The 23,407-nt window shown below is 36.2% G+C and overlaps 2 protein-coding genes across 17 annotated transcripts in view; both read right to left on the bottom strand.

The window, feature by feature from the left end:
- The window catches only part of LOC113061601 (multiple C2 and transmembrane domain-containing protein 2), a 42,450-nt gene extending 24,574 nt beyond the window's left edge, over positions 1-17,876 (bottom strand). The window contains exons 1-17 of the mRNA XM_026230853.1: positions 17,352-17,876; positions 13,966-14,662; positions 13,321-13,374; positions 13,088-13,205; positions 7,146-7,288; positions 6,870-6,946; positions 6,656-6,767; positions 6,527-6,562; positions 4,015-4,185; positions 3,228-3,358; positions 2,608-2,794; positions 2,377-2,470; positions 2,141-2,243; positions 1,950-2,052; positions 1,757-1,858; positions 1,448-1,522; positions 1,057-1,176 (exon numbers count right to left, since the gene is read on the bottom strand). Coding sequence (XP_026086638.1) covers positions 1,057-1,176; positions 1,448-1,522; positions 1,757-1,858; positions 1,950-2,052; positions 2,141-2,243; positions 2,377-2,470; positions 2,608-2,794; positions 3,228-3,358; positions 4,015-4,185; positions 6,527-6,562; positions 6,656-6,767; positions 6,870-6,946; positions 7,146-7,288; positions 13,088-13,205; positions 13,321-13,374; positions 13,966-14,634 — 2,295 coding nt within the window. The 5' untranslated portion in view covers positions 14,635-14,662; positions 17,352-17,876. The remainder of the gene's footprint in view (positions 1-1,056; positions 1,177-1,447; positions 1,523-1,756; positions 1,859-1,949; positions 2,053-2,140; positions 2,244-2,376; positions 2,471-2,607; positions 2,795-3,227; positions 3,359-4,014; positions 4,186-6,526; positions 6,563-6,655; positions 6,768-6,869; positions 6,947-7,145; positions 7,289-13,087; positions 13,206-13,320; positions 13,375-13,965; positions 14,663-17,351) is intronic.
- Positions 17,877-18,563: 687 nt separating this feature from the next.
- LOC113061602 (myocyte-specific enhancer factor 2A-like) overlaps positions 18,564-23,407 on the bottom strand; it is a 91,047-nt gene continuing 86,203 nt past the window's right edge. For 10 of the 16 annotated variants that reach the window (XM_026230856.1, XM_026230855.1, XM_026230859.1 and 7 more), the window contains one exon: positions 18,564-22,960. In XM_026230856.1, coding sequence (XP_026086641.1) covers positions 22,615-22,960 — 346 coding nt within the window. In that variant the 3' untranslated portion in view covers positions 18,564-22,614. The remainder of the gene's footprint in view (positions 22,961-23,407) is intronic. The other 6 variants (XM_026230858.1, XM_026230860.1, XM_026230861.1 and 3 more) reach the window with 1 other exon arrangement.

Below are 23,407 nucleotides of genomic sequence, written 5' to 3'. Positions count from 1 at the left end.
TCCCAGCAAAGACATTTATAATGCTAATCTTTTTTATATTTCAAATGAATTATTTTCTTTTAAATTAGGGTTCAAATAAAAGATTCATAAAAAACACATCACAGTATCCTCAAAATATATTATGAACCACAATTATTTTTATAAAAATAAATGCTTCCTGAGCAGCAAATCAACATACTAGACTGATTTCTGAAGTATCACGTAACACTGTTTGGGATGCTAAAAAATCCTCTTTGCCATCATGTAAAATTAATAAGATTTAAATTATATATATATAAATATATATATAAACTGATATTAAATTGTCTTCTCTTTTGATTAAATGCAGCATTGGTGAGTCTTTCCAACCCCAAACTTATGAATGGTAGTGTCTGTAACAAACAGATCCAAGGATAAAAGCAAATCTGATTCTACTTTGCCACACTTTTTTGAATTTTTTACTATTGTTTAATTTACAGCAAGCAATTCAAACCTGAATGGTGCACTCAAGTACCAGAGTGTAATATGATCAGAGCATATTCACCCGTTTTTTTCAACTGACACGAAATGATTGTAATGGAATCAAGACGTGTCCTAAACCAGATTCAAATCTCTCAAAAAGCAACAGAGCTCAATGTACCCAGTGTACATATGCTCCTTTACGCCACTGCTGAACTGACAAGAATGTAATTTTAACAGTATCTGGACATGACGAAGTCCAGATTTAAACCTAAAACTCTCACATGACCACAGAAACTGGAGTACGTGTTAACCCCTAAGCCACAACTCCAAACACATCGCACCAATTCCAGTAAAACACACACTTCCCATTTTTTAGAAAATCCTAAAAAAAGAAAAAAAAGTTGTCCTTTGTGGTGGGTGTTCGATAAAAGTTATTTATAAAAAAATGGATGGCTGCACCCTGACAGAGCAGGGTCAAATGAGCACAGTGAAAAGTTGCTATTAAGGAGCAGAGCGTTTTCTTCAAAGAGGGATTACACGGATGCGTTCTCTAACCTCAGGTTACTAAAAGGGCCACAGAGTTGAAATCTTGTAAACAGTGGTATGAAGTCTTACCAGGAAAGCTGTAATACTCCTTTGCTTGTTCTCCCAGTGGAAGCAGCTATTAATATACTGCAGCGTATAGAGAATGGCCATGCTGATCTTCCTCACTCGATAGATATTACGTGCTAAAAGCTAATGGGGACAAAGCAGTAGTTAGCAAGATGTGCCTGAGGACGTAATGCTCACAACATGACATTCACTCAGGTGTAAAGAGGCTTTTAAACTGAAGGTTCATTAGTGATAAATATTAATGTCAAGTCATCTTTGGGGTCTAAAGAGCTTCAGGCGGTGCTAGAGGAAAAACATAATGAGTCTCTAAAGGTGCCAACAACAAACCTAATATTAAAAGAAAGTAGAAAATATGGTGCCAAATTATGCTGTAATCGTTGTCGATAAAGCTCACCTTTTTGTTAAACTTTGGGTTGTCCTCTGCAAACTTTGTTTCCTTCGGATTGAAGGTTTTCACACCTGCTCTGATCTATAAAAAAAAAAAATTATATATACATACCATACAAACATATATACAAACCATATATATATATATATATATATATATATATATATATATATATATATATATATATATATATATATATATATATATATATATATATATATATATATATATATATATATGAATGATCTTTTCAGTAAAGGATAGCTGGTATAATCCATATTATTCGTAAATAATCTATTAAATTTATGCACTTACGGGGTTGTAGAGAACATTCAACTCCAATGTGATGCTTCCTTTGGTTGTCCTTGATAGATTATTATTCTTCAGCATTCTGGTTATTTCTTGGCCATTAGAAACCTAAAGGCAAATAGTGGTGCTGTATGTTAATATTGGCACGATTTAAAAATACACAGCAATGATTACAAAAAATATTATGTGTGGTATTTACAGTCAACAAAGGAATGGCAACTTTTCCCAGGAAGTCAGGAGCTTTGTCTCCATCCTCATGAAAGACCGTGAGCACCAGAACATCGTGGATGTCCTTAATGGGACTTAAGAAATGCCAAAATCAGTGTGATATCATTACCATGAACATGCTTATTGATATAACAAGATATCTACAACATTAGTTTAACTTACAATGTTAGGGCTGTTCTCCATTCAGGACTCAGGGTTTTGGATATGGTGTGAGTTTGCATTTTGCTATTACCAAGCTCAAGAGTACAAAAAGGGTCACTTTTACCTGATGAAGTTAAGAGATTTAAACATTATTATGATTGAGTAAATCTTTATAATAGGATAGACTGCACTTAATAAGTCTACAATATTCCCTACATACATGATGCTATTATATTTAATACAAATACCATATGTACCACTTATATCTGTTGCTGGAAGATCTGTGGCTTTTATTAACTTGATTTGAAGATAGCCAACATCCTTCAAGTTCCACAGACAGTTCATCAATTTCTGTAAAAAAATAATAATAATTAATAAATGATACAAATTACAAATAATTTACATGTTGAAAGGTAACAAAACATAAAAAGGATGAAATAAAAACAAATCTAAAAAAGAAAGCTAAAATAGCCCAATGTAATACTCACAAATTTCTCCTGCGTCTCCTGAAGGGTTGTGGGGTCATCTAATGGAGCGGACTGGATGTCTGAGATGGACGCACCAGAACATGGCGTCAGAGTGACCAGAAACACCAGTTTGCCTTTGTTTGGATCCAGCGCACAAGTATATAACTGCCTCTGCTTGACAGGAAGTCTGCTCAGGTCGATATCTAGCCTGTGAGGAGTCGTCAGTGAACAGACATGTGCAGTGGGACTGTTAGCTGTGTTGCTGATAGTAAAAGTGAATTACTATTACAAAATACCATTGCAAAAAAAAAAAAATTGTAATGTAAATCATATGTAAATTACACATGCCCTAATTGTTCAGCTTTCCTTTTAAGATATCGTAGCTTACTTCTACAGTTGTGTTACTGGATCGCCTGTATTTGAAATGTCATAGTACTATACCATAGACACATTCTTCCATTTTCATTTGATAGCAGGCATCCTGAAATACAGTATACTTGGGCACTTTATCTTATTTCTCTCCGCCTAGAGGACAACTGAAGAGAAGATTGGCACCCCACTTGGATTACCCCACTTTTTTCGAACGTTGAAACCTTGTAAACTTTCGAAAACAGTACGCAGTGTCTTTCCGGCAAACTTACTCTCCCCAGCACTCCTCTGACTTCCTGCCCCTCTTGCAACAGACCTCCACCATGAGATTCTCCTGAGCATCCTGGAACTGGTTAAAGTCGAAAGACTGTCTCCACTGCGGGTTCGCCTTCATGCACAGATTCTGGGACGGGCCGAAAGACAGACAAGAAGGAAAGAGAGAGAGGAAGTTGTGTCAATTTTAAGGCACTCTCAAAACAGAGACGGCTAACATGACAGGTGAATTAAGCCTTATTCAGTAAGCTTTCAATAACACATGTGGTGGAGGAGGACAGGCAGCCGTCTTCTGGAGAACACATCCTCTCTTCTCGCCGGGATTATAAACTCTGAACTAGTTTAGTTCAACAAGCAAACATGCCCAAACAGAGCCAGGGGGACACGAGAATACAAGACTAGCTTGTTGGGACCATTGAGGGGGGAGGTAGATGAGCAAGGCATTCTGAGTATGCAAATGAGCCGAATGAGACTTCAGGAGAGATGCCCTGCCGATCTAATGAGGAGCCTCCACTGTCACCAGAGCAGTGAAGTCTGGAGAAGGGATTCGAAAGAGGGGGAGGAGGAGAAAGGAAGGTGTGTAAAGTGAACGAGAATATGTATGTGAACTACTGAGGAAGTATGGGAGGAAGGAGAGGGATGGATTTAATGATGTAATGAGAGAAACACAGGACAGAGGTTTAGAAACAAAGAAAGAGACGAGCCAAGCTGCGATGATGTAATGAGCACTGCTAAAAGAGAAAGTAAGAGAAGCGAGAAGATAAAGGGAGAGAGGGATGCTCTCACCTTGCTCCTGACCCTCTGGTCTCCCACTCGGAAGCGTACGTAGACGTCTCCCTGACCACAGTCGGGCATGTCTTGGCCTTCAAACAGGACGACGGTGTAAATCCCAGTCCAAACCTGATTCTTCTGTCCACACGTGAACCGCCCAACCTGCGCCTGGCTAACGGGCTGTCCCTGGAACAGTCAACACACACACAAATCTACTAGTTTAGGCCAATGCTTCAGTCTCAGATCATCTTACATTTGTTGATTCTAAACATGCTTTTACCATTCGCAAACTTAAACATTCAGTTTTCAGTGTGCTTAATGTAGTTGCTATAAATTCTGTAAATACTTAAATATGTCACCAAGGAAACTTATTGTACTTGGCTCAGATAGATGAGATTTTTATGTAATTGCGAGAATGATTTCTGATAGTCATGATAAAGTGAAGAAATGTTGTTGTTTTTTTTATCATATGCCATAATTTTACAGAAATAGAGCAGTTATGAAGGTATAGATGTCATGTATAGTTTCCAGCTATTAGTCAGTAAGATTTTTTTTTAATATGTTCTTGAAACAGGTCTCTTATGCTCACCAAGGGTGCGTATATGAGCAAAAATATGATAAAAAGAGTAAAAGTGTAAAATCTCATTATTAAAATTTCAAATAACTTTCAAATAATTTTATTTCAGAAATGGTCTGTCAGTGTTCAAATTTGCTAGTAAAAGCTAGGGGACAAGTAAAACATGTTTCTCCTACTGTAAATAAATGTGGCATCTTATACATACTTTTTGTACATTTTTGTAACCAAATATATATATATATAAAAAAAAAACAGGTCCATCAACAAGACTACAGATGGATAAATACACAGTACAGAGATGACTTGGGGGCGTTGATAGCCCTGCACTTAAAAAAAAAAAAAAAAACTTCCGGAAGAGGCTGGTCTGTTCTGCCAGTAATCACAGACCAGAGAGCTGTTTTCCCACCTGGCTGCTTAGAGAGTGTGACTGAGCCTGTGTGCCATTAGAATCACACACACACACACACATACATACACGGGACAGCAGACAAACCAACATTAACATTTAATGTAATGGCCACATCTCCATAAACAAGCCTCTTTAAAGAGAGAGAGAGCGAGAGACAAGTGGGGTAGTTATAGAGGGAGCAGAGAGAGAAATATAATATCCATCCAAGCCTTCCCAAGTGTTTATTTTGGACAAATTTGTGATCTCTGTGGCCAATAAAACAATTCCGCTTAAGAGTAAGTGGCCCCTAAAGAGAGGCTATTCCTGGTGCTAAAAGAGCTGGGGGATTGCCTCCATATGCTGGAGCAGCACGGGGATAAGGGGACAAGCCTGTCCACAGCTGTGATATTACATCCCAACATCTGGGTTATAGCTCACCATGCCTGGGAATGAGCCATCACACATATCCTCAGCATCTTACACTGGCATAGTGCCTCAAAGACCACACACACACACACACTCCAGACACTGTCAGGAAGAAGAACCACATGCTATGTGCCAATACTGTTGCCCGTTTCCATCTCAAAGACAGTGTGGCATGGCTGTGAAGAGGGAAGTGTGATAGAGGAGGAGAGGGAAGAAATGAGAGACATGTTCATGTTCTGCCTCTACCGACAGACGTTAAATAGAACTCGATCTCAGTTGTTTTATGTAAGTAGTCACAATGTAAAAATCGTAATAATCCCTAAAGTAACCTTTGTTATCTTTACACGAAATTTTTTTTTTCTTTTTGTCTTATATTAATTTATTGACCTTTAATTTGTGATACCATAATTACTGATATTTTTAAGATTCAACTTTTTAAGACAAGATTCTGTCTACAAATCGAAGATATCTAAACTTGTATAATGAGTTTTTGTTAATATTTTGTATTTATAGTCCAAACAGGCCATAACGTATATAGTATACAGACTTTTATTCTAAAGCTTTAAGTTTAACTGATATAAATTTCAACGCTGGGCATAAATACAGTATACTGAAAGTAAATTATCTGCGACGGCACCCCACTCAGTAGAACTACAGTAGAATGCGGCAGGGGTTTGCTTATCGCTGCGAGGAAAGTAAACTCCCATTTATGAAGTGACCTGCACAAAATGCAAAACAGACTTTTGCTTTGTTAAAATCACACTGATGCATTCACTTTAGAAATCCTGGATTGCTTCAGTGCGTCAGACAGCCACAGCCACTAACAAAGGTTTCTCGCTCTGTTGAAGTTCTGTCATTTTTAACTAAGTGAAAGTGAAAGAAGTCAAGAAACTTGAGTAAATGTACAGAACATCAGTGAAGTGTCTGTGGGGGAGATGCTGAGGATCTACTGCCCTCCAGTGGACAGATGCGTTACATGAATAAAATTACTGCTGTGATATTTTTAGTAAATAAGATTGTGGCTTAGCGCATTTAAACAATGTATTCTGTGTATTTCGTACTGGTAGCTTTTTATTCTTGTAGGCAGACGGAACACCTGAACAGACGTTATATTGTCAGTATATAGAATAACATACCTTATTAAAGCTTCCCTTTCTTCTTAGAAGCCACTTCTGAAAAATCAATGACAAATGAAAATTCTGTTAGAAAACCACTTGACTCCTCCTAGTAATTAAAGTAAGCGTTTTTTTTTTTAGGGGCCGTACATTTCGTTTGGCAGGTTCCTCTCTGATGGCCAGACAGGCCTCGAGAATGATGACTCCCATATCAGTCTCCGCACTGTTGGGGTCCTCCAGAGGAAGTGTGATAGGAATTATTCTGCAGAGAGCAAATTCACTCAACTTTATCAGTTCATCTATCATTATCTGTAATCACCAGAGAAACTGTACCAGCACGACGTCATGACAAAGATTTCCTCACCTGTCCAACTCCAGTTTATAAAGAGGAAAGCCGCTTGATCCCATGAAGTCATTGGATCTGAGGTCACGATCATATACCTGCATCAGTCATAATTGTGAAATTGTAAAATAAAATTGGTGCAATAAAAACATATTCCTGTCTTCCAACAAAACTCCCTCCATCTCGGAGATTATTATTATTTATTTATTTTTTTACATTAGAATTAATAAAAGAGATACTGAACTTCATAATTCAACAATTGTTTGAAATATGTAATAGTGTAAACGCGTCACAAACCTTAAGATGAAGAGTCTGATCCAGGTCTCTGATGGGAATGGAAAATAATTCATTCCAGATGGGATTCAGGTTCTTGTTGATGACTTTGCTTTTGTAGATGTTTTTGCCATCTAATTTGAATTTGACGAATGGGTCGCTTGTACCTGTTGAAAACAAACAGTTAAAAGATGTTACTTAAAAAAAAAAAAAAAAAAAAAAAAGGAATCTTCTGCATGCAATATGTTCATCTCAATCATATTTGTTGCATAATGCTTGCAAATGATTTTGCAGATGCGGGGAACAAGTATAAATGTGTTTATTTATTTAGTGGTGATCAACACTACAAATGCTGTTGATTCAGCTTTATTCATATTGAACCAGGAACATTTATTTAATGACAAAACATAGTGGAAAGTGGTTTACAAGCACTCAGATACAGTCTTGCAGACACTGAATAATCCAGAAGACTCATTATTTAGGTGACATTTCTTAGTGTAAAGTGGCAGATGTTTTGTCTCTTTCAGAGCGATGGGAGCTGGCTGATTGTGAAAGAGTACAAATTACAGCCAGAGTGAATCAGTTCATTTAATACGGGTGCATTAAAACCCCAGAAACTGGGAGCAAGCAGTGTTAATCTCCAAAGCCTGTTAAGAAAGTCTGCCTTGAGTCTGTCTGAGAGAGGGGAGGGAACGTGGTCCGTCTTTGTCTATGCTGTGGTATGCAGATTGGCTGGTAAGAAAAAGAAAAAAAAAATATGAGAGAGAAAGAGTCCATCACTTCATTTGTATGGATGGATAAAGGAGTGCTTGAGAGAACCTGCGGGGAGCCTGGAATCACATGACAAAAGCCCCGTGGGGACGGGCTGTCAGGCCTGTCAGCTCGCCTCTCCAAATGAACATCTCCAGGAGGCAGCTCCTCCCTGCCAGCCGCTGACGAGGAAACCTCCAGGCAGCTTGACAGGAGGAACGGGCTCCAGCAGCAAAACGGTGACGGTGGAAATTAACAGAAGGAAAACGGAGGATGGCGGAAAACGAAGGGAGGAGACTCACGGGCCGCTTTTCTGATGTAGTGTCATTTGAGGAGCGTCCCGGGGCGTTAAATTGTTAAATTGCAATATATAGGTGCTGGAAAAGGCACGAGAGGTCAACCCTGTCATGTCGGACCAAGTGAGGACTCAACTAATAATGCATATATATATATATATATATATATATATATATATATATATATATATATATATAGCAAAACATAAAATATCTTTAAAATAAAATAACTCTATAAAGGTTTTTGTCTCTGATAATGATTAAGATTCCATTAAAAAGTTTCCAATTATGATACATTTGACCTAAAAGTTTTGCAATAAAGCAGACAAAATGGGAAAATGACTCCGAAAGTGAAATTATTTCAATTTGAAGACTTTTCATTTCATTAGCTGAAGGTAAAAAGCTTGGTGTAATGTTCTGTTTCACACTAGACATGAAGAGGTGTGTCATTCTCAAAGACCTCCACACGAGGTCACCGTGTCCAGAAATCTAAATCCAATCTTTCTTTTTGTATGGATGCATTTCTTTATTTATATTTGATGTATCTAAAGGAACTTACAAATAAAACAGAATGATTCATCTTAAGGGGGCAATAACATGAAAAGTGCTTACAATACACAGTTTCAAAACAGAATGCCTAGAAACAGGAAGTGGTTAAAGAAAAGAAACATCTAAAAAGCTTTAGATTTTAAAGTTAAAGCTTTTCCCTTCTTCAGTCTAAATACTGAATATATCACCAAACAGTTGAGAACATGGCTCTTATAACTGCATGAACTACAATTTAGATATCTGGCATGATTTAGACAGGAAGAATATTTAGTCTGCAGGATACATCCTGAAACAGAGATGAGCTTGGATCAGAAATTAGGAGATATAGTACATGTATTTATATGTACAGTAAATAAATAGGAGATATAGTAAATAAACAAAAAACAGTCAAATTTCATATCTTTCTGTTCAGGTTTGTTAGTTTGTTGTCATTCAGTTTCTCCAACAATCAAAGAATGCAGCTAAAGGAAGTCGCTTCCTTAAAAAGTTACAAATCAAGTTTGATCACAACTACAAAGTGTGATTCACAAGAATTCCATTCCAGTCACTGTAATAAACACATTATATTATTATTATTATTATTCATTAGAACAGCGTTTACTTATTCATATGAATATTATATAGGTATGCAGGTTTCTATTAAAGAAATTAAAACTGTAATTAAATACATTTAATTATTAATAATAAAAAAAAACCGTTTTATACTTTCTCCAGCAGGTGGCAATATATCCCAATATACTCTAAAAAGATCACGCTAGTGCATATGATTGCATAGAGATTACATAAAATATCAAAAGTTAAAAATATGGGACTATCAGGAACAATCATTTAGGTAAGTGTGAGGTCGTTTGGGCTTCAAGGTAAAAAGATTCAGGCTTTGAGAAATGGCAGACCTGGATTCTGCACAGTATATCTGGCATGCTTGTGCCACCAGCAGTAACCTCAGCAATAGTGTGCATGACCATTTCATTAGATTCAGTTGGCAGAGAGGACTAGCACTGGAATATATTCTAATTAGGAAAAATAATGAGGTAGAGATGGTAATTAATAGCCTCTGGGCATACACCTGTGACTCTGAACATGAGAATGAGCTGCCCAATCTGCTTGGTCAGGCCTGCCAGATACACTGGCATTACACATGAAGAACCGCTCTGGGTATCAAATGGAAATTCACAACAATCATTTGCCAGTAGGATTAAACCTCAGGCTAAAACCCGATTTTATCTATCACTCTCTCACATAAAACAAGAGATACAAGAGAACACATTTTGCATGATGACACCAGGGACTGTGTACAGCCTCTAGGAAACAACACCTCAACATGACTCTATTTGCATTGGCTCTGTTGTAGCGGGGGAAAACAAGGCCAGCTCATTTGTTTCCCAGCGCTATTATGATAAAACGGACTTGATTCTGTGCAGTCCAAGTGCAACATTTGAATAGAAGACTGCTGATAATGGCTTTTTCTAAATCCAAACAAACGTTCCAGAAATAGATTCTTGTTTTCTTAAATGTAACATGGTTACAGAAGCAAGACGGATATGGCACAATGAAAGACATTCTGGTCTTACTGCATTCTGTAGTTTTGTGTGACGACAGGCTTAAGTAACTTGGAAACATTCCATCTTTAAAAAGTTCATTCTTCACCGCTTTTCCTTTTAATTTGCTTCTAATTACTCAATGCATTACATAGAAATATTCCTCAACTACACCTCTCTAAATTATGTGTTATTTTATTAGACCATCATATTTTAGATTCTGTTTTCATTTTTCGACTCCATTTTATTTTTTAGTTTTATTGTTCTACAGTAAGTTTTAAGGATATCCTTAGCTTTGAGATGAATGCCAATGAAAACTGCATGACGATCAAAAATGCTCACTGTACTCACAAATTTTTTGACTATGAGCTGAAGAACCTATAACAATGTCCACAATATTAACGGTGTAGAATTAGCAAGATTCCCAAACAAGATAGGACTTTATTTACATGTTTACGATGACTGCAGTCTTTATTGACAGTCCTGATTTGTATCATTATTAGTCAGTCGCACCTGCAGGACTTCACAGAAAGCTGAGATGATGGCCACAGAATAAGAATGACATCATGAATAATTAATCAGAGGTGTAAAAGTGACTCGAAAATTTTACTCAAGTGAAAGTACAGGTGTCTGGTCAAAATCATACTTGAGTAAAAGGAAAAAAGTAAAGAATGGTTAAAGGGAGAGAACGAAACAAATGCAATGGCACAGGTCAGAGAACGAAACAAATGCAATGGCACAGGTCAAACATGTATATTTAGTTCAACAACGACAATTATAATGAAATTAACACCGAAAAATGTAAAATTCAAAATAAAAAAATATAGGGGAAAGGTATTAAATCATTTCCACCCTCATGCCATTTTTCAGATGAACACAAACTAAGGGTTTAAAAAAAAAAAAAAATTATCTTTATATAATGCAAGTGTATGGGACATCCAAAAATGACACTTTAAAAACTATACACAAAGAGAATATGACAGTAACTCATGAAATCCGTTAATGAATCACTGTCTTCTTAAGTGAAACGATATGTAAGAAGAATACAAATACCAATATTTTAATCTTGACCGTCATGTTCACTTTGTGTGGTTTCTCTAGTGGTGCTGTCCCTGTGCATTATATGGACTAAAAATCTTTGCTTGTGTTCATGTGAAGAAAGAAAATCATAAACATCAGGGATGACAGAGGTGCACTAAATGGTAAGAGGATTTTCATTTTTGGACAAACTATCTCTTTGTGGAACAAGCTGTGATGGAGAGGCTAGAAATATATTCCAGACAGAATACAAAAAGGTGTTGAATTAATAAGGAGAGTCATAGAATTAAAACATATAACGTTAACATTTTTAAAGGCCACTTTATTTGTGTTGTCTATTCAACATCACTGTCTAAAAAGACAATTAATATTTTAAATGTCTATTTGGGGCATTTAGAGTTTTTTTTTTTTCTTAGCAAATATTGATAAATAATTATTTGTAACTAATTAGATTAATTAATGAGAAAAGCATGTAATTAATAAGATATAATATATAATATTCACTGACAGTCCTTATTCATACTTAATGATCCATATAATGACATATTGTAAATACAACTTATCCACCACCTGGTAAGAACATCACTAAACATGAATTACAATTAGTTTAGCATATATTGTTTATCTAAACATTTTTCGGAGATTTGTAACATTTAATTTAAAAAGAAATCCCACAAAAATATTAATTGAATTTATTCTCATCATTTTATTTGCACTAAATTTTGTGCATTCAGCTAATATATTACATAGCTAATGGCTCTATAAAAACAGAACAAATAAAAAACTTTTTTTGGGGGGGGGGGGGCGCATCTTTGCTACCTTAATATGCTTCCTCATATATGATGGTGAACTTTTGAAGCCAGACATTACTCAAGTATTTTACACCTCTGTAATTAATAAAGTTGTCCTTATGTGTGTCAAATTTTGACTCATTTAATTATACTATCAGATATCATTTAAACAATATAACCTGGCCTTAGCTCTCAACGGATATCCCACCTTCCCAAATTCAGCACAAAAAAAAATAAATAAAAAATATTATATACTCTACACTAAGAATGTAGATATGCAAGATCCTGAGTCAACTGTCATGCATATGCACAAGCACTGTGGACAAAATAGTATTTTTTGTTAAGCTTGTATATAATAAAAAATAAAAAAAAAGTTTCTCAGAAAGGAAATGAAGAAAGTCAATAAAGGCAGTGATGTTCTTACATCTTCCAGAACCAGGCTGTTCCACAAGAAATAATATAATTCAATGCCACATACTAAACCTTGATTGGTCTATACTAAAAGCAGTTCAACAAGACATTTAGGACTTGTATCAAGAACTCAATGGTTCTTAGAAAGATGGAAAATAAGGGAAAAGCTAATCAACAAAGGGCATGGCAGCCTGTCGCTGTTCTGTGTATGCTCCCAGAGCCAAGACTCCATAATGATACACTTTCAAAACTAAACAGACCATCAGCAGCTTTTAGGAGAACAACTTCAAGCTGAATGTAAAAAAAGAGATTTATTTTTTTATATAAGAGCCAGTTAAAAGACAAGCCATGGGAGGCGGCTTATACGGTTTCATGCCCAATCTATAAAAAGATTCCTAAATTACAATTTTTAAATCATGCATAGTGCTGAATAAGATGTTATGATCTCCTAATAGCAATACTCATTCATTTTTAAATAAAATAATGTAGCCATGAATTGGACAAATAAAGGCAATGCAATGCCTAGAGTAAACCAAACCAAACCATCCAGCATCATTCTAGTTGAATCATTTGTATTAGTCAGAGGTCAATACCTGAGCGGTCTCTGATAACCAGGTTTCTGCCTTCCTTTAGGTTGATGGTGAGGAGATACTGGACCTTCTGCTGTCCTGAAGCACCTTGATTTTGACCGTCATTTAATCCTGCTGGGATCTGGAAAGTAGAGAGCAAAACACTTTGTTAATGTTGGACGCTAATAATTATTAGCACTTTTATCATTTTTCCTTCTGCCCTCAAGGCAGCACTTTTTTCTTATTAAAATACTCACATTTTGTTCATGTTCTGGAAGCGTATCAAAATCACTTGTTTCATTGAGAAAGTCCTGAAGAAGAGATTAAGATGTATCGAATGAGAAAGTGTTGCATTACTTTAAATCTGCTATCCTCAAATTCAGGCCAGGACAGTTATGCGTAATGTTTGTCATCAATCATGCATTACCGACTAACCAGATTTTCCAGATCTGCACAGAAACTTACAGAAGAAATGATTACCGCACATAACATAACTTCCTCCTGGCACCATTTCCATTCAAAAAGCACACCACTTGAGTATCAGGTTTTTTTTTTTTTTTTCATTCATACTAAAAGTTTGGGCTCAGTTAGATGTATTCATGTTCTTGAAAGAAGTCTTTTATGTCTGATCTATTTGGTCAAGGTCAAGTTCGGTGGCATTTTACTTGTATAGCACCTCTAATGCTGAAGGCAAATGAATAATAAAATATTACAAATAAAACCTACAACGGCCAATTAAAGTTTTTTTTTTTTTTTCTCCAAGAAGACAGAATTCATTTGAAATGAAAAAATATTTTGTAATAGTATAAAGGGATTTCAAAATAAATAAATACTGCTGAGCCCAAACTTTTGAATAGTAGCGCATATTTATGTGATAATACATAAACCCTGTGATGACTTGCCATGTCCTCAGCTGACCCTGTAATGAACATTTCCAGTGGATAGAACGGCTCGTGTTCAGTAGGACATGAAAAGCAGTCTTTCTCTTCAGGTGGAGTAGTGCTGACTGACTCTGTGATGGTCAGTGTAGACATTTCGTCTGAAGCTCGAGCAGGAGGCGTCTGTCGTCCTGCACTGGCTCTACTAAGAGCTGCAGTCACTTTATCTGAGCGGTCCTTTGGTCTCTGATCGGGTGATTTTCTTTCTGCAGGCATCTGTCGTTCTGTATGTGAATGTACAGGTCCAGTCACTGCATCTAAATCATCTATGTACCACGTTGAAGCACTTCGCTGCTTATGAGTTTCTACTGAAACATCAAAGTCAACAGGAATCGTTCTCTCTGATGGCGCGGGGCTGCAGGAGTATGGCATGTCTGAAACACTTAACTGCTCAGATAAGGCAGTAACGGAGGTTTGACTTGCTGTTTCATCCAAGTCACATGAACCCTCGGAGTCTTGACCTGGTGTTCTGGAATCATTCTGCAAAGCCATCAACGCACTGGGATGAATCCTGATGTCCGGTACCGACATACTCCTTCTGTGTTTCAGAGGGGTCTTTTTCTTCTTCTTCCACAAAGCCTTCTTTCCGATCTTCAGATTTAACATGGGCCAGACTTTCTTCTTTTGCTCCATCGCGATTGCAGATGAGGCTACACTTCAGCTGAAATGAAAAACAACGGTCAGACAGAAGACGAGCCAAGATAGTTTGATAGGAAAAAAATGACAAAATAGTTGAAACAATCAAAATAACTCTGGATAAAAGCGTCTGATAAATGACTAAATGACTAATATAATGAGCATTCGAATTAAGTTTCTTTATTAACTATTTACAGTAATGCTCCTATAACTTATATTAGAGTGAGAAAACAAAAAACGGAGGACATGATGTTATTTGCTATTTTTACACGCCAGAGGCTTTAAAATGATTTGTGAATCTAAAATATGCGTGTTAGAGAATGTACAAATGGTTAACACTGTTTGTGTCATAGTCAGAAAAGCAGTTCCGGTTTAGTTTTTTTGTTTGTTTTTTTACTAACTTAGCTGTTATCCTTGGCTTTAAAATTGAAAAGCCCTTTAGAATGAAATATGTACACAGTTTGGATTAAATTAATGTATAGTCAAATGTTTTAATTAGCTTGTTTTTGTGTTTTGCTTTGGTACCGAAACTGGTAGAGAGAACTGGTACTGGTACTGAATACTGATATTGTGGTACCATGAGAACCTTTCTATTGATTGTATGGCCAACCAGAGGATAAAAAAACTACTACATAGTCTCAGAAATTTTTTTTGCAGGAACTAATTTTTCATGTGAATGTAGAGCAAATTATTCAGCAATGTTTACTATTTTAGTTTGGGAAGGTACGTTATGAGAATGTGCCTCAGAGGGGAAGGTGGGGTGGGACAAGACATAGTCTCAGAAAAATCGTCTACAAATGTGAAATATATAACTCATGAGACGTGGCTTTCAACCCATTACTTTTCTGGATTGTTACAGGACTGATTTCATAGATTTGTATATGTGCTGTCAATTGATTAGACAAAAATGTACTAATTAATCACACATTTTTCTGAAATGAATCTTGATCAATTGCACCTAACATTAAATTTTTAAATATACTTTTATGCTGCAATAATTTCACATTCGATCTTCAAATTATTGTACGAACAACATTAAGACAGTATTTTGTTTTTAAATACATATTTGTTTAAAAGGCATCTTTTTATGACTGAAGTCCAGTATCAATGATACCATACTGATTTTTTTAAAGACATTAATATTATTATTCAACAAAAATATTAAATTGATCAAAAAAATGACACTAAAGACAATTATAATGCTACAAACGATTCCTATGTTCCTAAGTTCGTTTGAACTTGGTATTCATTAACACACAGAAGGTATCTTGTTTTCCAAAAAAAAAGAAAAAATTAAATAAGCAGCACAACTTTTTTCAATTTTTCAATTTTTTTGAGCACCTTATCAACATCAATCATGATTTCTGAAGGATCTCTTCATTTTTGGCTTTTTAGCATTCAACCAGATGTTGTTCAGTATGTAATGGGTGTTCTTTTCTTTTTTTTTTTTTTTTTGCTCCTGGAGGGCCAACGTCCTGCAGTTTGGCTTTATCTTGCCCCAACACAAGTTGAGTTAGTTCTGGAAAACCTGAACACCTTGAAGATCTGGTTCTGGTGTGTTTTAATGGGATTGTAGCTTAATTCTGCAGTTTAATTGCCCTCCAGGAGCAGGACTTGTCATCTCTGCTGTATGTGATGCTTTTTACATGAAACACGGATGATGTCAAGAGTTTACACTTTTACATGAAACGGTGCATGTAAAGCACAATGCCCCATGTATTTTCTGCAAAGTATGCAGAAAATGTGCTGATTACATTGTCACATCACGGACCACGAGGCACTATTTGTGGTAGAACTGTTAAGTTTCTCAAAAAAATGGTCACATTGCTAAACTTTGTTTTCCACAGAACTGAAAAAAGAAATGAAATGTACTATAAAAAACAAATTTAGACTTATTTGTTTTTATAAGTGTGAACATGACAACGGTGACAACTACGTCATGCTTTCGGTGTGTAGATCATCACACACAGAAGTTTATTTTAGATATGGTTTGCATACTTAGTTCCGTTTTTCCTTAAGTCAGAAATGTGCTCGAGTAGTTTCTACTACTTTATTTAATATTCCAAAATAAAGTAAACATTTATTAACTTTTGATCAAAAAAAAAATGATCAAATCAAGAGATGGAGGACATGTTTTTATTAAAGCAAGTTTGATTTATAAACTTATCCATTACATCATCTCCTCAGGAAGTAAGAGCATTGCTTGAAATAAATTCAGCAGCAGCAGAAGTGTAAACTTATTTTAGTCAGTAAAATGGACAAAACAAATAGAAGTCATGATGTGCATGGAATATGAATGTATTCAGATTTAATATATGTATACAGACACAGCACGTATGACTTTGTTACTACTAATTAAACTGTTCAAGAGGGCTGGTGTGTATATTATTTAAGGAGGTGTGTTGGACAGGTTTTTATGCATTTTTGTTGGAGTGATGATGCTCGGCAGCTCAAAGGATTGTGACATTTCTCTTTAACAGAGTTTATATTAACCCATATACAAACTTACAGCAAATAAAGCAATTACTTTACTAGGCTACTAGCCTTTGCTACTATCAATGAGCGTAACATTTTGAAAAGATTGCACACTCAAGTAGATCAGTAATTTAGATTGGATTTACAGTTGTAACAACATTTGTAATTGAAATATTTAGGCAGGAACTATGTTAGCCTACTATTAAAGTATTTGACAGCAAGAGAGTTCAGTCACTTACCTTTTTCTGGATAAATCAGTGGACGTGTTTTCCTTTAGAAGATATGAATGACAACAGCAGCCAGAGAGCTTTCACATCCAACTGAAAGTGGCAGTCGTGATGTCTGTGGAGAGCTTTCTGCTTGGACCGGTTTATCTCTGTACTAGGGTGGGGTGATGATGATGCTTTCAAATGGTTACCGGAGTTTCGGTAGTTCGAATGCACAGTAGCGTTGAATGCTTTGTGTTTACAGTCTTTCTAGATACTTTGAAATGTAAGTGAACACCCCTAAATTGATATATAGTATGGTTGGATATGGCTTTGACTTAAAATACAAGTAAGTAAAGTAACTCCTTCCAGTAAGTATTTTAAATACACACGCAGCGTTTGCATGGTGCAGATACTGTCCACTCATTTGTTTGGGCTGAGTGCAAACTGAGTGCCACCTGCTGGACGCTTTTCATATTGCATATTTGTGGGATCAATGACGCTATAACCGGTGTTGTGCCCAATTTCGACCCCCTGCCGAATTATTACCCCCCTAGTATTGGTAGGTTTAGGAGTAGGTGTGGGAGAGGGGTTAGGATTAGGGGTTGGGTTAGGATTAGGCAATCAGGTAGCGATTTAAACAAGGGGGGGGGGGGGGGGGGGGTAATAATTCGGGAGGGGGTCGAAATTGGGCAGCGGAACTACTTATTATTGAATCAAAATTAACTGCTAAACCAAAAAAAATAAAATAAATAATAATAATAAAAATAATAATAATCAACAAAATACACATCTTATATGTTTAGCATTTTTCTTTTTTCTCTCTCTTTTCTTTATTTCTTTTTCTTATTTCTTTTCTTGGGTGTTTTATTAATAATCTTTTTTTTTCTTTCTTAAAAACAAGCAGTGAATCTGTTTTGTTATAATAATATAAAATTTGTATTTAGTATGCAAAATAATTTGTCTTTGTCCATAAACTGGTATTTTCATGTAACAGGGCAACCGTAAATGTATTCCTAGAGTGGATAGATAGATAGATAGATAGATAGATAGATAGATAGATAGATAGATAGATAGATAGATAGATAGATAGATAGATAGATAGATAGATAGATAGATAGATAGATAGATAGATAGATAAACCATTAAATTAAAATCCACATCTACTGCACATTCTGAAGTTCCATGTGCACTGACTAGTGTGTTTCTCAGAAATGCAGTATGAAGGCACATAGAGTGAGTATTTGAGGGTACAATGAGGTTTTTAATCAAGCGGACAGATTCTATTGTTTGGGACTTCACATGTGGACAAAGTCTACTCAGATTCAGAGAACCGTTCACTTCAGTTTGCACAGAATAAGCGAGAGAACCTATGTTACACAATAAAAGCCAATATCTTTACTTTAGTGAATGCATAATACAAATTTGTACAACAATCTCTAGCATAATATCTTAGTCATTCAATAAAAAGTTCACTAGAATATTTATTGTATAATGAAGATAAAACAACACATTCAAGGGAAATATAATGCAGATTATCTTAAAGTTCTCTCTCATGTTTTACTCTTTTTTTTTTTGTTGTTGTTGTCTTTTTTTTTCTTCTTAGTTTCAGTTATGGCAACAAAGTCCAGCTTGTGCCGCCAAACGGTTTGAGCATCCAAACCGCAAACAGCTTCTTGAAGTGAACTAGTAACTACAAACAATTACCAAATACATAATTCTGATTTAGAAAAAGCCATAAAGCAAAGCAGTGTACTCTTGCGCAGGAAAGTGAAGAAAGTACACAACAAACAATTGTTTCCTTTTTATCCCTTCCTTTCACATTCAACAGTTTGTGGCACAGCACACCGCACCAAAGGAACAGCCTCCTCTCTTCAGATCTTTTATGTATTTCTCATGTGCATTCATGGGGGCCCTGATGTGAGGGTGATTTTGTTTCGATGAAGTCAAAATGTGATGAGTGATATCATATTTGATTCGGAACACCAGCAACTCTTTGGAATAAGGCTCTAATTGTGCATGTAGCAGAGAAACTCCCTGATTCCTAATCAAGCACTAATGTTGAGTGTTTGTGTGTGCATTCATTGCAGTTTGGAAATCCTGCATGTTTTTAGTCCACAGTGCTTTCATGACACTGGGCTTGCATTATTGCTTGTCTACCCTGAAGAGCTTTGATTGCAATCAACTTTAAATGATTTTGAAAGACCTCGTGAAACTTTCTAATGGGTGTTTCAGTTCAGCTGAGACAACAAAGCTTGTACATCTGAGATTATATCTAAAGCTATACCTAAAGCAGTGTTTGCATGGTTCTTGTGGTTTTCTTATGTAGTCAGTGTGCCTTTATACATAACTGTAAAATAATAGTTCACCTAAAAATGGGTATAAGGTCATCCTCATTTTGTTTAAAACCAGTATTAATGTTTTATTTAGCGAACATCAATGTGGTCCAATGTTGTTTCTATTCTGTTCCAAAATTTAAATAAAGTCAAACAAGTTTGGAACGACTGAGTACAGTATTTTTTGGACTATAAGTCGCACCTGAGTATAAGTCGCATCAGTCCAAAAATACGTCATGATGAGGAAAAAAAACATATTTAAGTCGCATTTATTTAGAAACAAGAACCAGTTCATGTCAAATTAATTTAGATAAATAAGTGTGACTTATAGTCCAGAAAATACAGTAAATATTGACAGAATTTTCATTTTGGGGTGAACTATCACTTTAATATGCAAGCACTTAAGGACAAAGGGTTAACAGTCATTTTCTCACCTGCTCAATAAAGAGGACTTTATTTATGAACTAGGCAACATTGTGTAATTAATGGACATGTGATAGTATAATATGCATGATTTATTTTTATTTTATCCTCTCAATTTATTATAATTTTTAAGCATTAAAGAGATAGTTCACACTTAGCCTTAAGTTATTTGTGTATTAATTTCTTTCTTCTGTTGTACTTAAAATATGTTGAAGAATGTGGGTAACCAAACAGTTAATAGTCCCCACTGACTTCCATAGTATGGAAAATAAATAGAATGGAAGTCAATGGTTACCTTTAACTGTTTGGTTACATGCATTCTTCAAAATGTCTTTTGTGTACAGCAGATGAAAGAAATTCAGGTTTAGAACTCAAAGGTGTGTAAATGACAGAATTCTCATATTTGTGTGAACTATCCCTTTACAAATTCCACTTTTAATGTGAATGCTTTGTGTTCCTGGCTGTGTATGGGTTGGGGACTGCATAGATTAATATCAGCTTATTGCCAGTTGCTGTGGTGCTCATTAACAATACATAACAAATCTAAAGAGGAAAGCGTCCGATAGCAAACTTGAACATACAAACTTTTTGTGCAATCCAGTAAGAGAGATCAAGTCCAAGTCAGTTTGCATTGTCTAGTATTTCCATCTTTAGCTGCTGAATCCCCTGACACTTTGCCACCTGAGGGGCAGTGAGGTGTGATGCAAGCCGGAGGCCACTGCTACCAGACGTTTGTGCCACGCAAACAAACAGCCACACATGAAGAGAAATGCACACACAGAGCAAAACGCGAGAGCGGAGAGAGCTACAGCACCCACTCTTGTCCAGCAATACAGAACACTGCGATTGATGCCTCCTTTAGGTGTCTACTTTACATTAGGAAATCTGTAGATGAGCCAATTCACAAAATAACTGGAAAGGTATTCTGTACATATATGCATGTGTGTATTAGGGTTACCTAAAGTTATGGTATTTACAATATATGAGGGACCTGGTTTAAATGAATTTTTGACAAACGGGTAATGACTGTAAAGAGAAATGTCTTTTTACTGGATTTCAATGAATAGTGCATCTAAGCTGTGATGGGTTAAAGTAGGCAGTGTATTCAGCAGCTGCAGGATAATCCCTCACAAAACAGTTGTAAGAAATGCAATCATAGTTTTTTCTTAGCATGACAAGTATCATTACAAAACAAAATAAAGACAGCTGAGCTCGAATCATACAGCTCTATTGTTACAATTTCTTATGGACAGACATTCACCACCATTAAAGGGTAAACGACCCAAAAAACGACCTTCATGGAAAGGAAAAAAACTAAACAAAAAAACACTTTGATTATTACCAATAATAGTCAGATTTGAAGAAAGTACAGTATAGTTAATAACAAAATAGTAAATATTAACCAGTGAATACTCTACTTAATAAGGATCTTGCCTTGTAAACTTGGCAGTAATCCACAAAAATATACTTTTTTTCTTGAATCTGGTGAAGGTACAATACATACGTACTCACACCAAAGGTGATATATATTAAAGTCGCTATGTACATAACAAAAGAAAAAAAGGTTTGGCTCAAATCTTTAATTTACAAACAGAACAGCGAGTGTTCATGGCTTTAGATATCGTTTCAAGATCTGCTTTGCATGTTAATCGTTTTCCAATGCTTGTAACAAAGCACACTATGACAGAACTAATATGAAACAAACATCGAGAGAGAAATGCTGAAAATTCCCAACCTACAGTACGACAAAATTACATAGAGGCTTTGGCTTGCGTTACCATTGAGTTGTTGGAGCTGCATGAATGTACAATGACTTGCTATCGTCTCGAAGTCGACTGGGCTACCTCTTCTTTTCCAATTTGTTAAAAACGCAAATAAAAGGACTGAAAATTTAATCAGCGACTATTATTAATTTAGAGACATTTTCATTTCTTTCACTTAATGTCTTAACTGAGGTGAAATGTGATCTCATTTTAGATACAAACCCTCCGTCGTAAAACTGATCCGAATTTATCATCAAATACCTTCAAATAAATTAATAAGTGACATACTTCATATAAGGGCAAGTGCAGATACAGATTGTTTAATACATGAGCCCAGCAGGCAGGAGCCTTCAGAAAGAAAGCCGCCCCTAAACTTTCTGTGATTGTTTGCAAAATTCAACAGCGAAAACAGCTACAAGTGTCAAACTGCACCAGTGATGGCAAAAAAAATTCCTCATACATTGGACTCTTGCACAATGCAATTTGCATCAAGTACCTGATAACACCATTTTTTTTTCTTGTTTTTTTTTTTTTTAGTACACCATTCATTGGTGAATTTCCCTCTCTCTCCACTCATCTGCTTAATTTCGATATGTCAGGACTTTTTCGATTTCCTTCCCAATCCACCTACTTACAAAAAAAAGTGAAATGACGTTAAATTATAACAATAGAATAATAACAATAATGACCCTCCCTGCTGTCACTCCTCTCTCCCTTTCCCCCCGCCCAGCCCTGCGTGTGACTGACTGACTGGCTGTCAGGCTCTGGACAGCTCTATGTCACCCAGGCGTCCATGCGCATGCGCTTGACTGTGGGGCTCTCCCTCTCTTTGGCCCCGGAGGCGGGGGGCCGACCCAGGCCGAGTGGGGAGTGGAAATCGTGCCGGTGATCCTCTCGGTCGCTTCCGTCGTACGAGGAGCAGGAGGAGCTGAGGCTGTCGACAGGTGAACGGCCCATGTCTGGACGGCCGGAGGGAGGCTGCTGCTGCTGCTGCTGCTGGGGTGGGAAACCAGATGGGGTCATGCGATCGCGGGGAGGAGAGATGGGCTCGGATTTAATGTTGACATTCTGGCTTGTGTTGATGGAGAGATTTGAGCCCTGAGGTAAGTGGCCCCCACCTCTGAACAAAGAGAGAAAATTACAAAATCAAGAGTGCACAAACTGTATGTGGAATGCAGAAAATCCTGAACTCAGCAGTTACTATGTGATGCTAACACAGAGATCCAGATCGCTAAATAATAATAGCCCACCCTCCATCTGTTTACTCAGTGGCGCTTGCTGCAATAACAGCACCTGAATCAATTTAGAGGGTGGTATCTAATTAGAGCATGCCTGGCAGAATGTGATGGAAACAGTTCACTAATGTTTTGATGGCACAACCACTGCATTTAAATAAAAGCTTTCATTCACAGGCTCTGGAAAAATTATATATATATATATATATATATATATATAATTATTATATATATATATATATATATATATATATATATATATATATATTTTTTTTTTTTTTTTTTTTTGTGTGTGTGTGTGTGTGTGTGTGTGTGTTTTCATGCACTATAAC

This window comes from Carassius auratus, chromosome 43 (genome assembly GCF_003368295.1).
Source record: "Carassius auratus strain Wakin chromosome 43, ASM336829v1, whole genome shotgun sequence".
Lineage (NCBI taxonomy): Eukaryota > Metazoa > Chordata > Actinopteri > Cypriniformes > Cyprinidae > Carassius > Carassius auratus.
This window is presented reverse-complemented; position numbering and strand designations above follow the sequence as displayed.